General features: G+C 33.0%; 4 protein-coding genes across 6 annotated transcripts; 1 reads left to right on the top strand and 3 right to left on the bottom strand.

The window, feature by feature from the left end:
* Positions 1-1,995: 1,995 nt before the first annotated feature.
* LOC127261262 (LOB domain-containing protein 42-like) lies at positions 1,996-2,823 on the bottom strand. The gene is made up of 2 exons (XM_051289530.1): positions 2,582-2,823; positions 1,996-2,473 (listed from the first exon to the last, which is right to left on the bottom strand). The coding sequence occupies exons 1-2, from the start codon at positions 2,781-2,783 to the stop codon at positions 2,127-2,129; spliced, it is 549 nt and encodes a 182-aa protein (XP_051145487.1). The 5' UTR covers positions 2,784-2,823; the 3' UTR covers positions 1,996-2,126.
* Positions 2,824-3,609: 786 nt separating this feature from the next.
* LOC127261045 (uncharacterized) lies at positions 3,610-5,583 on the bottom strand. Its single transcript, XM_051289192.1, has 3 exons — positions 5,356-5,583; positions 4,229-4,434; positions 3,610-4,103 (listed from the first exon to the last, which is right to left on the bottom strand). The coding sequence occupies exons 1-3, from the start codon at positions 5,452-5,454 to the stop codon at positions 3,839-3,841; spliced, it is 570 nt and encodes a 189-aa protein (XP_051145149.1). The 5' UTR covers positions 5,455-5,583; the 3' UTR covers positions 3,610-3,838.
* Positions 5,584-6,320: 737 nt separating this feature from the next.
* LOC127261287 (uncharacterized) lies at positions 6,321-10,680 on the bottom strand. 3 transcript variants are annotated; one of them, XM_051289568.1, is made up of 4 exons: positions 10,489-10,680; positions 9,921-10,050; positions 9,751-9,817; positions 6,321-6,849 (listed from the first exon to the last, which is right to left on the bottom strand). In XM_051289568.1, exons 2-4 carry the CDS (start codon positions 10,022-10,024, stop codon positions 6,670-6,672), a joined length of 351 nt encoding a protein of 116 aa, XP_051145525.1. In that variant the 5' UTR covers positions 10,025-10,050; positions 10,489-10,680; the 3' UTR covers positions 6,321-6,669. The 3 variants fall into 3 exon arrangements, with proteins under 3 accessions (XP_051145525.1, XP_051145524.1, XP_051145523.1); XM_051289567.1 differs by lacking the exon at positions 6,321-6,849 and adding an exon at positions 8,833-9,490 and having other exon boundaries at positions 9,921-10,046; positions 10,489-10,678; XM_051289566.1 differs by lacking the exon at positions 6,321-6,849 and adding an exon at positions 8,833-9,490 and having other exon boundaries at positions 10,489-10,676.
* A 3,825-nt stretch (positions 10,681-14,505) lies between these two features.
* LOC127261058 (zinc finger protein JAGGED-like) lies at positions 14,506-17,187 on the top strand. Its single transcript, XM_051289217.1, has 5 exons — positions 14,506-14,880; positions 14,974-15,074; positions 15,652-15,810; positions 16,215-16,302; positions 16,391-17,187. Coding segments are annotated over exons 1-5 (708 nt in total). The 5' UTR covers positions 14,506-14,878; the 3' UTR covers positions 16,749-17,187.
* Positions 17,188-17,808: the final 621 nt, after the last annotated feature.

Raw genomic sequence — 17,808 nt, 5'->3', positions numbered from 1 at the left:
TTTTCCTCTTGCGTACATGTAATTAGTTTACAATTATTTACTTTTTAAAACTGAGAAGAAATTAATAGTACATAAACTATGAAGCCAAATCCCAACCTTGAGATGATGATTTAGTGCTCGAAATTATTTGGGATTTTTTTATTATAACATATCTGTAATTTTCAATAAAAATTATTATTTATTTTTAAAATATAATACTACATTCAAAATTACTGTTTAAACGTAGTAAAAAAAATACAAAGGCAAAGAAATTAAAACACGATAAAAGGTACTTCATTATAATCTTTAAATTGGCTAAACTATCTTACAAAATGATGTTTATGATATGTATGAACTAACCATGTCCAATATAACTGTTAATCTCTATGTTAAAATCCTTTCTTAAATTAAAATCTTACTAGAGAAGCAAAAAAAAAAAAAAAAAAAAAAAAAAAAACAGAAGAGAAAGAGAGAGACTTCTCTTCAAACTTATAATATTGAATTTTAATTTAATTTAAATATTATTTTTATATAATTTTGCTGAGTTATGATATTGATTATATTTTTATTAGGAATTGTAAAAATTGAATAATAAAAAATTAAAAAATATATGAAGAAAACAACACCTGAATCTTAAATGTGGATTTCCGATTAAATGTTGATGGAGAAAGTGGATCAAATTTTCGTTATTATGATTTTATCAAGTGTAGGTTTTGTTTTGATTTTATTATTTTATTTATTTAAATTTCAAAAAATATAGTAGTATATGTTTATGTGGGTCCAGATATTAAATGGTGGAAATGGCTTCTTCTAATGATTGTACGTTTTGACATATTTATTGTAGGGCCACAGTAAATTACTTAATTATGCAATTTGTCTTACTTATTATCTAACGTCTTACCCACTAGGCCCAGTATTATATAATGAGGCCCACTAATCGTATATGGGCCTTCAAACGAGCTTTAACAATTGTTTATATAAAAATGATTTATATTCACAATATTATACATAAAAATATAAATTACATAAAATAATTGCTTAATTATTTCAAATCACTGCCTTTTATTCAGGTTTTGCTGCGGAGAACTATTCAATATGGTGTCGTTAGTGTATGCTTATTCCCAATCACAAAGTATATGATAAATGTTTAATTTATATGATTAACAAATTAGGCAAGTTGACAGAATAACAATGATAATAATATTATTATCATCATATTATATTATGCATTGGCGTTTCAACTTGTTTGTATCTATATTATATATATCTATATATGTATGTGTATGTTTGGGTGGGATACTTTAGATATATATATATATATGTATCTATATTGATTTAATTGAATATAAAAATGTTTGGGCGTGTGGTGGACACAATGCTCTCCAACTTGGAATTAGGCCATGCCACTCAACTCAACACTAAGTATATATATTTCAATCACAATTAAAATTAATTATTTCATACTTTATCACAAAGGGATATATATATATATATATATAAATATAGTTTATTTACTTGTAAAGTTGGTTTAATAGTATCGATCTTTATAAAATGAATGATTCAATACTCTTTAAAGATGTTAACACTGGTTAATAAGCATCAACAAAATTTGAAAACATATACTATATATATATATAACACAATATAATGTACATGTGTTATAAATAAAACAAGTGAAAGGACTTGTCTTGCCTTTTTATGTTTATCCTAATTTATCAACAATTTCTTATAAAATGAATATATATATATACAGAGAGAGAGAGAGAGAGAGAGAGAGAGTTAATTTATAGATAGATTGATAATACATTATAGTATACATCATCTTCATTTGATTTGGAATATATATATATGGATATCATATCAAATCAGCAATAATCAATTCTCAGCTGCTGATTTATAATAAATTTAATTAAAAGTAACATTGAGATGGAGTGGAAATATATATATATATATATAAATTGATAAACAACATGTCGACAATGAAAATAACATAATAAAATCTAATATTTTAAATCACACACTTAACTCCATGCATGCATCTGTCATATAACACACATAATATATATATATATATTGTATTAAATAAATTCGAAGTGCACTAGTCTAGTCCTCCACTGAAATGATGTACTGATTGGGCCGGGTCCTGTTCAACAGCTCGGTCCAGCCCGGCCCGGATGGAGATGGTCCCACCCAGTTCCCGTGATGGTAAACTTATTATTAGTATTACTCTCTGATTGGATCCAATAATTATTAAACTGATTCTGATGATGATCACCTCTTTTGTTGGGTCCACCCGCCGACTGCCTGATTCTGTTTCGGGTCCTGACCCGGTGGCGAATGTCGCCGCCGCCGCCGGCGAGTGGAGCGCCTCGTAGGACCGCCTCGACGGCGGCCTCGCAGCGGGGCCAGTCGGAGGAGCGCAGCAGGCCCACTGAGCCGTTGATCGGATTAATGATCCTCCCGCAGGCTTCGTGCAGCAGCGACTTGAATATTTCTGCAGACACAGAGATATATATATATATATATATACACACACAATAAATCCCTGATTAATTAATTAAACACAGACGATGATGATGTGATTAAATAATGAATCAAGGACCAGGGCGGAGATGGGCGGGGCCGGAAGTGATGAGATTGAGGAGGCCGGCGCGGCCGTAGAATTTGGAGAGGAAGCGGGTGGCGTTGGCCTGCGACTGCGGAGATCTGATCCACTGAAGGCAAGGCCTGATTGTGCAGTCCCCACTGCAGGCCTGCCGGAGAGCTTTGCACCCATTGCAGCTCCGCCTCCTTCTCTCCTGCATTCTCTCTCTAACCAAATTAATTATGTTATTCACTACCTCTTTTTACATTTACTTCAACAAACTTCGTATCCTCTCTATCTTAACTATATATACATATATATTAGTCCATCCAAGCTTTATAGTATTATATTAAGAGAGAGAGAGAGAGAGACAGTTTTTTGAAATTATAAGATAGAAATGAGCGGTACTGCGAGCACAGTTTGGGCCTTACTGGCCAAATTTAATGGGCTTTAGGCCCAATAAAAACAGTTTGATGCATATTTTAGTATAATTTATTGGCATGGTTTGGTATGGCATACTTTTGTAAGTGTGTGTGTGTGTGTTTCTGTAGGAAGTCCGAAGTTGTTCATCCCGACACTTTCTGTAACTCTGTCCTCATTCTCTCTCAGCCTTCTCTATATATCTCTCTCTGGAAAACATTTAGCTCAAGGGGGAAACGATGAATGGTCTCACGTTGTGGATTATTTGGGCTAATAATCATTTAGCTCAATTATTTTATTTTATTTTATTTTTTCTACAGGTCAGAAGCAGATGCTTTCCAAGAAAATCCAAAATCTGATCTATTTTCTAATAATAATGTCTTGAAGATTAGTGTGTTATGTCCTTTTTACAATCAAAATTGACATTGAATTGTGTGGTAGGAGACGAGTAACATTAACAACTCCGAAGCATGAGAAATTAAAACTACAGATTTAAACACATGTTAAAACTGAGGGGCCATGTCTGCTGGGCACATATGTCAAACTGCCAGTCTTTTAACCTGGTATTCATTATTGCCCAATAAATGCACTTAAACAAAAAACAAAAAAATAAACAAAGAAGAAAATTGGGATGATAAAAAAATATATATAATTGAAGATTTGACAGTGATAATTTAGAGCAGATCATAATTTAGTATTCGCTCCCAAAACATGGCTCTCTATGTTTCGACTAAATTTGCTGCAACTCAGCAGCCAAACAAAATCCAAAGAATCATTCAGTTCATAAGAAACGGATTTTACCAGAAAAAAGAGCATATTGCTGCAGCAGAGTGAGCAACAATGGCGAACCTGAATCTATACATTGCCAACCATGCCGATGGTTGCGGTAGGAAAGTTAAATCTTTTAGCAGGCTGAGTGGTTGCTTTCGTGAAGTACATGTAGTAGTAGACATTGAGAATCATCGTCGCCGCCACGAAAACTGCACCTGCGATGAATATGCCTTTACGCAATGTATCACAGGAAAATTCATCTGCGAAAATCATGTCCCGGTAGATGGTGTGGTAAGCATTCTTCTTCGCGCCAGCAACCAGGCATGCTTCCGCTGTGATGAATGTGGCCCTGTAATGCAAGTATCGAAGAACTTAAGACATAAAAGATAATGGAAGATACATATTTGCTACTCGTTCGACGTCTTGATCAGACAAATGAAGTATACAGGAAGGGCAGGACAATGATTCTCTTACCATGAAGATGTGAAATAAATTATGGTTAGTGCCCGGTTGCTTCCAGGTGTTAAAGGGCTACCGAAACACATACACTTTGTTACTGCCATGACCAGCATTTCACTTGCAAGGAGAAACATGAATGCACCTACTCCATATCCAGTAGCTACATCAGAATGGTAAACACAATATGTTCGACCTGTAACTTCATCTCTACGTAAAATGCCCTGAAACCCAAAGGGACACGAAATGGAAGTCAAGAGATAAGAAGATAAGCTAGAAAAACATGAACAATGGAAGATTTAGAGGAATGCTTTCCACAAGCCATGCAACGAACCCACAAAATTTCAAATTTAATAATTTTTTAGATTTAGTAGTCAAGTATACATCACTATATTTATCCCTTAAATAAGAAGAAACTATAAACCATCGCCAAGAGATGGATGTATCCAAACTTTCCCTCGCAGCTAACTAACCTCTTCATTTTCTAGCCACAGTGTTGATGCAAAAATGGAACATTCACTGCACAATCACAGTGAGTACAACTAGAAAAAAAACCTCAAATCCAGAGGCTATTGCAATATCTCAACAAATATTCATTCTCTTCTCGAACACTTCCAGATATTTCAGCACTATTTTTTCAATTTTGTTATTCGATTTTCTCACATACAGATCAAAACGATTTCTTCAGTTTGCAATGCGATCCTCTGATACATCTCACGATTTATAATTACAGTCATTAAAAAGATAAGATATACAGTAATGGAGTAAGTAAGATACAATAGAAAATCGATAATGTATTAAAAAATCCCAAAGAAGCAAATTGAAAAAAGTTCTACGGCAACTTAAAACAAATCAACAAGCTGCACGGTAATGCACTACACACCAGGATCCAGATTTCAAGACACTAACAACTTATACTATGCCAGAATCAATTCTCGAGCCAATAAAACAATTCAAATATGCAGATGAATATAAAATCACTGTAGCGAAAACCGCACAGATATTCCAATTAATTTTAAGGCTAAAATCACCAAACAAGAACTACAATACACTAAAAAATACACACAACATCGCAAAATCAAATGAAATCACTTCAATTCCAGAAAATAAAGGGGAATAGAGCAGAGCGAGCGAAGAGCGTTTACCTTGCTACGACGTCGTTCAGCAGCTATTGCAAATCCAAATGCAGTTAAACTGAGTACTATAACAAGAAGATGAACAAGCGTCGAACCTTTCCCTTCCATCTCCAGTTCCCAACTCTCCTTGAACGAAAAAATACGGTGGCAGAGGGCGGCCGCCGCTTTGCAGCTCTGCAATTTTATAGTGAAAGAATGAAAAGGAACAAAGGCGGAAAAAATGGGGCATCAGAAAATAAAAAAAAAAGAAAGCGCATTTAAAGGCTTTGTAGAATGGCGAGGTAGCGAATCACAATTCTAACGATTCAGATTGGGATCTGTGGAGCACGCGCTGTATATTGTCCTATTGGAAAAGAAGAGACGTGCGCGCGTGACACACAACTGCTCAGTTTGCAACGGGAGCAGTAGTTCGTTAGTTGGTTCATTAGTCCTTCTATGTTTGAGCTTTTACTTATAAAGTGTGTTGGAATTTTGGGTGTGTCGTTAAAGATTAAAAATATGCCTGTCCACACAAAAATGTCTATTTATTTTTTTCAAATTTATTATAAATTATAAAATTTAAGAATATAATAAACATGTATTAAACGATCAAAAATTCATTCACACCGTACGTTTGTTACGAGAAATTTTTGTTTAAATTTGATGAATTAATGGATAATAGAATATTTTGTAAAAATGAAAATTATATTTTTTTTCAAAAAGTACAAAATTTAATTTTTTTATAAAAGAAATGTACCGCGTTGAAATTATAAAAATAATAATATTATAAAATTAAATTATTAATTTTTTTTTTGTAAATGATAAGAATATGTCCTTATATTATATTGTATGATATATGTATATTGTGCATTTTTTACTAATATTTATTAAAATATATGTCAATAAAAAATATTGGATGAATCAGACTCAATAATAAATTGATAATATAATTATAAATGAAAATGAAAATTGTATTACTAATCAAGAAAAGATACATCTTAAAGGCCGTAAAGATAGATCAGTCAAATTATATTACATATTATTTCGTAAAATTAATTAAAGACAAAAAAAAAAAAAACCTTTAGTATTCATTGCCACTCACTACTCCATGCCATTATAATTAAATTACTCAGTATATATTTAATCTAATTTAGTTTAATTTAATTTGGTTATGGGTTGGGAGGGGTCGCAACGGTAATATGATCTTGAATCCCCCAAATATCAAAATCAAAGTCACATAAAACGTCGTCGTATAGAGCTTGAGTGATTCCTCCTTCCTCCGTTTCCCAGAATTGGCACCAGCTGCAGCTAGTCGCCCACCACATTTCCTCCCCGGCGATTCCGCTACAGAAGCCGGCGGCGGTTTCCCAGTCGGCGAGGTCCTCCTCCGCCGTCGGAAATTGCGCCGCCGGGCAGCGCTCCGCCACCAGCGGCGCCTTCACCTTGGGCTTTAGCTTCTTCGAGGGAGACCGTACTGCTGCCTTTGTGGATCCTCTCTGAAGCCTTTGCCTCTTCATTGTATGTCTTAATTTTCAAATGCACAAATTATATGAAATATGAGATTATTGCATTTATCTGGGAATAATTTACAAAAGTATTTATAGAGAGCGAAGGAGGCCAAAAAAACACAGATATTTATTAATTAAATAGGAGAAAGGGGAGTTTTGGAAATGGGAGGGTGTGCATGGTGATATTGATTCGGGTCGGGTCGGGTCGGGTTTTGGCATGCCGGAAAGGACAACTTTCAGTTCAGGATTCAATGTACGCTCACACCAGGTCAGCCACGTGGATGATTTACACGTGCCACCATCAGCTCACTCCCTATGATCTTCACTTGCCACGTCATTTTCACTATTATTTAAAATAATATTAATACATTAATTATTATTTATTAAAAAATATAAAAAATATAAATTTGTAATACATTAAGTACGTTCGATGGAAAGAAATTGTTCATTTGTTCTATTTATCATTTTTATCCGTTCTAAAACAATAATCTTATTTTTATAATTAATCATATTACTATAAAACTATCTTTAATTTTCATTATAAATACATAATTATCACTGCTTTTTACACTAATACACTCGCAAAAGCAAAAACGTTTTTTACCTATACTTTTTATTCACTACCAGTTCTGGAACGGAGGAAGTATTATATATGTATATATATTACTCCATCCGTTCCACATAATTTGTTCTTATTTTTATTTTCGTCTGTTCTATATAATTTATCTTTTATTTTTTTAGAAAATTGATTATATATTTTAATTATATTTTAAAATTTATAATTTTTTAATTTTAATTAAATTATTTAATTATTTTAATTTTAATTTATATTTTTTTATTTATATATTTTTTAATTATTTATCAATTATATTTTACTATGTACAGGAACATGTCCATCTTATTTAAGAATGGAGGGACTATATATATATTAATGGATAAGTTGCAAGCGTCGCCAAAGTGAAGGACTTACTATTTTGAGACATAGATACATACACACGTACATGGTGTAGCTAACGTAGGAAGGAAGGAAATAGGAAGTAGGAAGCTGCTAGTATGTGCAGTAGTCTCAGGCTCAGATGCACAAACCACAATCATCCTTACTATTTAAGAACAAGTATATGATAAATATATTATATATGTTTAATTTGGTAGCATTAGGCGATGGACTGCGAGGGCAGGCGGATAAAGTACGGTCAGATCAGCTCAGGCCGTCGCCGCCGCCGGCCGGGGCGGCGGAGGGCGGTGGCGGCAGAAGATTAGCGAGCCCAACTACCAAAGTGCGGATTGGGAACACAAATTATAACCTGTGCTGCCCATCGCTGACCTTATCTATATTCCCTTTTCCGAGGTTTCCTTGCATCCCAGGAAATCCTTTCTTATTTTTATTTTATTTTTGGAATATTGAATTTAATTTAAAGCTTTTTATCTTGATAAATATGTATATATATATGAATTTTCTTGTATTCCCACCCCTTTTGTTTTATTTAAATGGGGTTCAGTCCAGAAAGAAATATAGAATCTGGCCCAATCAAGTCGAGAAAGTAAAACCTGAAAAGATTTTAGTGGAAATAGGCATCTTTTATTTATTTTCCTCCATTTCCGCCCAAATGCTTTTAAATTGTTTGCAAAATTCACATTTGACCAATACTAATATTTATATGTAATGAAGATAGATACACATTCTTGAGAATTATTAACCATAATTATAAATATACATTTTAAAAAAAGTAAAATTAACTACAAAATACCGAGGAATTCAAGACTTGTTAGCCACGGCGTGGACCCCAACTCCCACGTCAGAATGAGGGGTGTGGAGTTCGAGTCCCGGGTGTGGCTATAAAAATAATGATTGATTAGTAGTAGTGGTCAAGACCAAATTAGTAAGGAACATGTGGAGGCCCACAAGGCCTTTTTCCATATGGTTTTCGCGTGGTGAATAAGCAAGGTATACATCATCACGATCCTAAGAAATCCATCACCACTCAACCCACACAAGAAAGACAAAAAAACACGACTTTATAACACATTACAACCTTTGATCTATTGATATTTACAGAGGATTTGGGGCTACAAGAACACCACTTAATGCCCACAATTAAAAAAGAAAAGCACACTTCTCTTACAACCCTCAAAAAATTAAATTAAAAAAAAATAAAAACAGTGAACACTACCCACCCATCCCATTTCTCATCTCATCTCTGCACTTACACCATTAACAAAGCAGAGACATACCTCCAAATCACTAAATGTACTTCTTCCTTAAATCATCCATTACTAACATCATCGTACACACACACACCATTGCTCTAATTACAGACATGTTTGGATATGTACACTAAGGACAAAATATGTTCAAAATTAATTCCCTCTTCTTGATCACCAATTAATGATGATGTTTGAATCAATCAAGCCAGGGCAGGGATGCTGCAGCCGCGGCCGCGGTCCCTGTCCAGACAGTCGAACCCCTCGACCCTCACCGTCGGGTTGCACCCGCCCTTACGGGGTGAAGGGCTCGGGTTCGAGATTGGTGTCTGAATCCCTTCCATGAACCGGGAATCTTGAATTAATGGATTAGATGCCCGGCCGGGTGGCGACCCGCAAAAAAATGGGGGCGATGTTGCCACGTGATCGGGTTCGGATTCAGATCCAAATTCGCCCTAAATATCAAAATCAAATGGTTATTACAAATTTACAATGGATTGATGGTAGGACAATTGGCAGGTGAATATTTTTGTTGTAATAATATGTGACACGAGGTTAACTTCATGGCCACAGGCTGATAATTAAACTTGTAGTGGATTGGGTCCTGTGGACCAGAGTTTGATATTTCATTTTCCATAGGACAATTACATGTAAAGAAATTAAAGACACGTTTATTGTCTTTGAGTAAATTAAGAAAGGGCGAAACTTAACCAACCTTTGCCAGGACGATGATGTCCAGAAGTTCATTTCCAGCTTTGGAATCGAACGCCTCTTGTTGATTGCTGTTAATTGGGAAAATACGATAAATTAAAATAAAATACTAAAATATAGGCTGAGATGTCAATAACCGAAAAGACGGGGGTAAAATTGGGAAAACACACATACCTGCTGTGCCATCTTAAGGGCAGGCCGAGCCGCCGCGGTTTAGGGCAGACCACCCTCTCACATCTATCAGCGGCGGCGGCGGCGGCGGCGACGGAGTGATTCATTTGACCTACAGACCTGATTCTCCTGACTTTTCCGAATAAACAGATTAATTAGGTCAAGAAACAAAATTAACCTTTGCAGATCTGTTTCTAACGCCTCACACACACACACAGACGCATCAAATATAAAAATTTGTCCGTTTCATCAGTTTTCCGGTCAGCGCCGGAGCTGTCTCCGCGCCGACAAACAAACATATATAGATCTGTCCGTAGAGAAAACGCGCACACACGCAAAGAGAGCTGAACAAACTATCCTCAGAATTTGGGGAAAATTAACTGAAAATTTAAAGCTCAAAATTAACTGCAGCTTTGTCAAACAAATAAACCGAAACACACAAAAAGGCGAAAATCAATTTCCTCGACTTGGCAAAACCTCTTCAATTCACTCGAAAATTATTATTATTATTATTATTTTAAAAAGTTCGACAAGAGATAGACAACGGTAGTTGAGAGGCGATAAGCCGTACCTTAACGAGATGTAAAAAACTCCGTGGCTCCTCTCGAACAGGAAGGAACTTGTAACAACGAGAAAAGAAGCAAAATCCTTTAAAAAAAATAATATACAAAAAGGAAGAAGGTGAAGAAGAGCGACAAACAGCAGGGGAAAACGGCTAGTTTAAAAAACGCAGGCCCAGAAAGGAGGAGCGTGAGAGCGAAGGTCGCCATGGGCTTTTATACACGTGACATAATTAATTAGGACAAGGCGCATAAATTAATTAATTACGGAAAGTAATTATATTGTGTAATGAGATCATTACTATAGCTTGTGGGGCCTCTCTGATTAAATCAATAACCGTTATTATTAATGACAATGTGTTTTTATTTTGATTCCTTTCATATAATTTTTTTAAAATTTATAATTTATAATTTTTTTATTTTAATTAAATTATTAAATTATTTTAATTTATAATTATTTTTATTAATATATTTCAATTTAATTACTAATTACATTATAACTTAAATTCTGTACCTAACTAAATTAAATGGACAAATTAACTTGGATCGAACAAGTATAATGTATAATTTATTGCAGAAAAATCAGGTGAAAATATCCGGTGGTCCAAAATCGTAAAATTGAAGTGAAGGGGAAAATAATTTTACAGGCTGTAAATTGTGTACAGCTGGAATCTGGGACGATTTAGGTCGGCCATATGTTAGGCGGTAATAAACGCCCCCTACCGTCGGATGACAGTTCACTTATCGTGTGGCCGATCTTAATTCTTACTACAAACCCAGTGATAATTTAGACATGAGACCTAATAAATTAGGATTATTATCTACCTAGCTACAAGTTAGGATTTAGGGGTACCTAGGCACATGTTCAATTTAATTCGAGTCAATCATATTGACTTATAAGAATTTTGAAATTTTTGTACTTTCAAATAATTTTGATTATAACAAAAATAATGTCTTTATTTATAAAGATATTTGCTTTTTAAAAAAATTACCACTATTTATTTGATTTTTTATATTAAAAAAATATCATATCAAATATATATATTTTACTATTTTCATTTTTAAAAATATTTATATAAATGGAGTTTAGGTATTTATATATAATATTGTTCTAAATTGTTTTTTAGTTCTATATTTGGACATTTTTATTATTTCCTTCTATAATTGAGTAAGTTTTAATGGATGTCTATATGGCACACCACTGGTTCGTTGGAGGCCAAGTGTCCACACCTGTTGGATATGATTTTTTTTTTTTATATGAAAATATTTTTATATCACTATTTATTTGATTTTTTTTTACTTAAAAAAATACTATATCAAATATATTGATATAATAAATTTTTATTATTATTTTAATTTTTTTTAAAAAATATTATGTAAATGGAGTACATGTTTTTTAAAATATTTTAACAATTCGACAGATAATATATAGGCCTATTTAAAATAAAATGATGTGTCTTGTCAAATTTAATAATATGGAAAATTAAGATTTGAATAAGTGCCGACCAACAAAAGATATTTGGTGACAGCTACAAAACTAAACACTTGCCTATCATCCTAATATATTTCGTAATTAAATTTTACTTGGTTTTATTATTAGTATTTTTTAGTGTGTTCATGTATCTATTTTTATTTTATTTTATTTTCATATGTGGAATAATTAAATAGTTTCCATTTAATAAATGAATACGAATTTTCTATTCACTGTACGTACATTTATAAACAATACGAGGCAACAATATGTTGAATTAATTGAGCAGGACATATGTGTTTATTGGGCTTTGAATATCTGAAAAAATGTAAATGAACAAAAACCGGGCCCAAGTCAGCCCAATACAATACTTGCTCCTTAAAGATATTAATTTATTTATCTCTTTAATGTTTGTATTATCTTTGTTATCACTTATGAGTTTGTTTAGGCTTATGTAACTTATGTGATTAGAATTGTAATCCAGTATTTAATTAGAGTATAAATTTGTGTGTTTGTTTGGAGGATTGGATTGAATTTACACTATTCATCCAATTTTTTTCCCCAAAAACATCAAATCAAATACTTATTTTTTATTTTTTATATTATACTAAAAATCAATTTTACATTCAAAACATCACATCAACACCTATTTATATCTCATCATACAACTATTCAAATTCAAAATTTTTACTATTCAAATCCCAACTCAAAATCCAAACTCCCAAACAAAGACACCCAAATGTTATGTAGGGTGTGTCTATTAGTATTGTAGTTTTGATTTATTTTTTCACTTATTTATTTATTATTATTTTTTTCAACTTGAGTTGGGGCGAATTTTGTTATTAATATAAAAAATAATCTTTTATATTAAGTACTCTCTCCGTCCCACCATAACAAAGTATTATTTTTTCATTTTAGTCCGTCCTATAACAAAGTATCCATTTCATTTTTTAGTCATTGTACTATCTACCTAACATTACAAATACCCTTACAACTCACAATATATTACACAAATGTCATTACCTTTATATCACAAATACTAACAAGATTATTTTAGTCATTTCAACTTTATTCATACTATATCCCAATATAATACTAATATACCTAAAACTACGCATAAAAAGTAATTGGATACTTATTAATGAGACGGAGGAAGTATTAAATTTGTATAAGAATAAAATATATATTGGTATTATATACTAGGATTGTGTTAAAAAGTTTTTTTTATTGTATTCACATTTCATACACTTCAATCATATTAAAAATAATCACATTACATAATATATAAGACTATGTCAATATAGTGTGTATATATATATATATATATATCGCTTTGATTACTGTGTTAATCCATATTGATTTGAACCAATACATGCTTATAAAGAAAATAATGATAAATATCCGACATAAATGTTAATAAAGTATACAGTACATAGTTTTATTTTAATAGTACATTATATAATTTGATATGACATAATATATGCTTGAATTAATAGATTTTATAGCAAAATACAATATATAACATATACTTCTATATAAAATATATATTATTTATCTTGCAATGAAATACTAATCATTTTAAATTAGTCTGCTGACTTAATTAAATTAGCTTAGTGTTGATTTGAAACAACCTTATTATATATATACATATTATATAATCATTCAAATTTTAAATAAACACACTCTATGTTTGAAATATTTTGTTATTATTTTAAATTTTATGATGTTCTATTTTTTTTCTTTTTAACAGTTTTAAATAGAATTTTATAAATATATTCTAAACAAAAGTTAAGGGCAGAATTGTACTTATAAAAACCGCGTTGAAATAAAAGTATAGATGTAGTACTAACTTACAACACAAGTGATTATTCCCTAAATCAATTCTTTATCATCATTCTACCCTCATTAAACTAAACTTAGGCATTTTTTATTTTTTTTATGCAAAATAAGATATTGTATAATTTATTATTATTATTATTATTATTATTTTAGTGCAAAGAAAATAAACGTGAAACACAGACAGCTTTTCATTAAACAAAAAAGAAAAAAAAATGAAATGCAACTCATTAAATTTAAATTTGGAGCATAAAAAAATTGAACAAGCTATACTAATCATACTAATTAATTAAATCTTAATTAATTTAACAGTAAATTAGTTAATTAATCACAGACCTATATATACATAAAGATAATAGAAATGTATCTATATATAGGCATTGTTATGGAAATGAGAATCAATACAAATATAGAGATTTGTACGTATCAATACATACACATACATATAATGTCGCAGTAGTGTAGCATCAGGTCTATTAGAAGTAGGGCAATATTAAACCTAGGTAGCTTAGCTCAAAGCCAAGAAAAACATCAAGGCCACGTCCCTCTCATTATACAAACCAAGATCACTCTCTCTCTCTCTCTCTCTCTATACTATATGACTATCTCTCTCTCTCATCACTCTTTTTAAAGTCACGAGAGGCTCAGCTGATCTGATCTGTCCATTTGCTGTTGTTTCAATTTACACACACATATATATATATATATATTAATGAAATTTCTAGTGTGAGAAGTTAAAGTGGTGAGTGAGTCGAGTAATCAATCAGCTGTATGTATGTATGTATGTATAGGTTAGGGGTGTCTCCAGAGATGATGGCAGAACCAACTCCGAGAAAACATTCAAGCCCACTTTCTTCATCATCACTCAACAACACCAACAACATCTAATCTAGCTAACCCTATCTCTCTCTCTCTCTCTCTCCCCCTCTCTCTCTCTATATGTGCTATATAACTATATCGATTTATTTTTAGATTTCGATTCTGTCCCAATCTCAACTCATCATCTTCTAACTTAATTTGATTTGCCTCACTCCTTCCCTCGTCTTTCAATTCCTTAATCGCCTCAAATCTTGAATCCTTACCTGTCTGCTCTCATGTATGTTTGTTTCCTCTCCTTCTTGATGTTTTCTTGAAACTAATTAGTATTTATTTTCAATTATTTGTTTTTATTGGTTTAATTAATTTTCAGGAGACCAGGGGGGAATCCATTAGACCTCAATAACTTCCCTGAAGATTACACCACTAGAGATGCAGGCAAACAGCTCTCTGAGGACAGCTCTTCATCAACTGGTAATTAAAAATTTTACTTTCTCCTTTTCATCCTTTTCCTCTCTTTTAATTTTACATTTTGGAGGAAGAAAGGGAATTACAAAACCCTGATTTCCAAAACTTGGGGTAGAAATAGAGAATATGTGCAAGAATTTATAATTTCTTGCTTGCATCTTTTGTCCTGATTAGGGAACCAGAAGGGTTTCAGATTTTGATCCTGGTAAATTTAAACCAGAAGATTATATGATGTTTTTATTTCTGACTACTTCCACATTTTTTTCACTTATCCGATCAGCCTATTTATTAAAAATGGAAAAATCTTTTATTCTTTCTCACTAATAATTTCTGGCTTTTTCCTCCCCCTTTTCCCTTTTACAATCTGTTTAGGGCTATTTTTGTAATGTGAGATTGAAACCCTAGAGACTGAAAAAAAGGAAAAAGAAAATAAATAACAGACATGAAAAAGAAAACAGTGGGGTTGAGGGTTGTGGTGATTGAAAGTGGAATTTTAATAGGCGATTTGGGGGGGAAATTTAGGGTTTTGAATCTGGGCTCAAGATCAGTCTCATCAAAGTTGCTTTAATTGGCATATCTGCAGGCGTCTACAGAAAAAAGAAAAGCAGCTACGGCGGCGGCGGCGGCGGCGGCGGTAAGGATGGAAAAGACGAGGGCGAGAAGGTCTACGAGTGCAGATTTTGTTCCCTCAAGTTCTGCAAATCTCAAGCTCTTGGGGGACACATGAATCGCCATCGCCAAGGCAATGTCTTTTCCGTCCTTTCAAACACATACATACACACATACTCTCTACTTCTACTTCTATATATATATATATATCTATGTATGTATATATATATTTGTGTGTGTGCATTAAACAGCTAACTGCAGGCTTCTCGTTACAGTACATGAATTTTAGCAAAGTTCGTTACATCTGAGTAAATGCTTCCCCAATGGGTTTTCCTTTTTCCATATGAATCTAGGCATTGTCTTGTCAATCCCTGTTCCATTTCTTTTCTTCCCTTTTTTCCTTAAAACAAAAAAATCATTTCAAATCGAATGGTGGTCAGCAGCATCTATTCAAGGTTATATTCTTGATTGAACTTATGGTTTTTTGATGATAAAACTATTTAAAGATTTGGGTAATTTTGTATTACATAAATGCAGAGAGGGAGACTGAAACATTGAACAAGGCTCGAGAACTGGTCTTCACTAATGACTTAGCTCCTGCTGCTCATCTTGGCTATGTCTCAAGGTAGCTGTGTGTGTGTGTCTGTCTTATTTTTTGAATCCCTAATTTATGTTTTATGTTTTTGAGTAAGCAATGTCTGAATTCTTGACAGCTGCCAATCAATTCCCCATGGAGGGTACCAACAAGGATCAATGTACCCTACAAGGATGTATTCGACTTCTCCGATCATTCCTCCTCCTGCTACTAACCCTACACCACCATATGTGTACCATTCCCCGCCTCATATAGTGTCGCAGTATCCGGTTGCAGCGGGGGCAGGGGCTCCGATGAACGACTACTTTGTGGGGCATGCTCTATCAGGGTCGTCCAGCTACGGGTCGGGTCGTAGCGAAGGGAATTACACGTGCATAGGGGCGCCGGTGGGGCAGGGAATGACGAACAGCAATGGTGGGAGGGACATGTCAGTGCTTAATCAGGAAGATGGAGGGTTGAATTGGGGGAGGAGATAGAGAGGGTTGCAAGATCATGGCGGCATTGATGAGTATGATCAATCTCAATGTCATGAGGTGATGATGATCAAGGGTGGTTGGTTAATTAATGATTGAATGCTTTTGTTTTGTTTTCTTAATGCATTATGGTATGATTATGATGATGTTGTTGTTCTTGAGCGAGTGTAAGTGTTGGTTTGTGTTGTTGATTGATGAAGATGAAGAAGACAGCAGTCTCATCTCAGTGGAAGAGGTAGATAGGAGAAATGAATGAATCCTCTCCGAGCTAGCTAGCTAGCTAGCTAGCAACGAAGGAAGAAATCTGGAAACTGACAAATTAATGTTGTCTTGAGGGGTTTTGGTTGATATATAATTATATTATTTATTAATTAATTAATTAGCAGCCTTTTGAGGTGTGTGTCTGTGTCTCTGATCCATCACATTCAAATTCAAGTCCAAGTGTGCATGGTCTTTGCTTAATTTGTCATCTTCTTGTTCTTTTATGACACACATCTCTTCATTTTCTATGGGGCTTTCAACTTCATAAATAAAATAGTGTGTTTGCAGACACAAACCCACATATCTCATTCAATTCAATTGTTTAATAAAATAAAAATAAAATATGATATACATAAAACCAAAAAACAAACAAAAGAAAACCAAATCGTCATCATTTCTCTCCCACCATGCTTCATTCCATAATCTCTCTCATCATGTTAAAAGTCATACCTATCTATCTATCTATCTATCTATTATATATATATATATATATATCGCATCTTAGTATACATATAGTTGCACAAATAATTAACCAGTTGAATTAATTTGAAGAGGTGTCATAGTTTGAGGTATAGATTTGGTGGTAAATTTTAGCTTGAGCATATTGTATGAGCAAAGTCAAGAAACAAACAAATAAATTTTACAAACATTACTTCATTTATTTAATATATAAATATTATGAAATTAGTATGATGTAAATTTATAGACAACTCATGCATCAATAAAAAGCAGCATATGAATAATAATTTCATTATTAACAACTATAACAATGTAATTAAATTACTTAACACCATCCAAATCA

The sequence above is a fragment of the Andrographis paniculata genome, unplaced genomic scaffold, assembly GCF_009805555.1.
Source record: "Andrographis paniculata isolate CXL003 unplaced genomic scaffold, ASM980555v1 Contig62END, whole genome shotgun sequence".
In the NCBI taxonomy this organism is placed as follows: domain Eukaryota; kingdom Viridiplantae; phylum Streptophyta; class Magnoliopsida; order Lamiales; family Acanthaceae; genus Andrographis; species Andrographis paniculata.
This window is presented reverse-complemented; position numbering and strand designations above follow the sequence as displayed.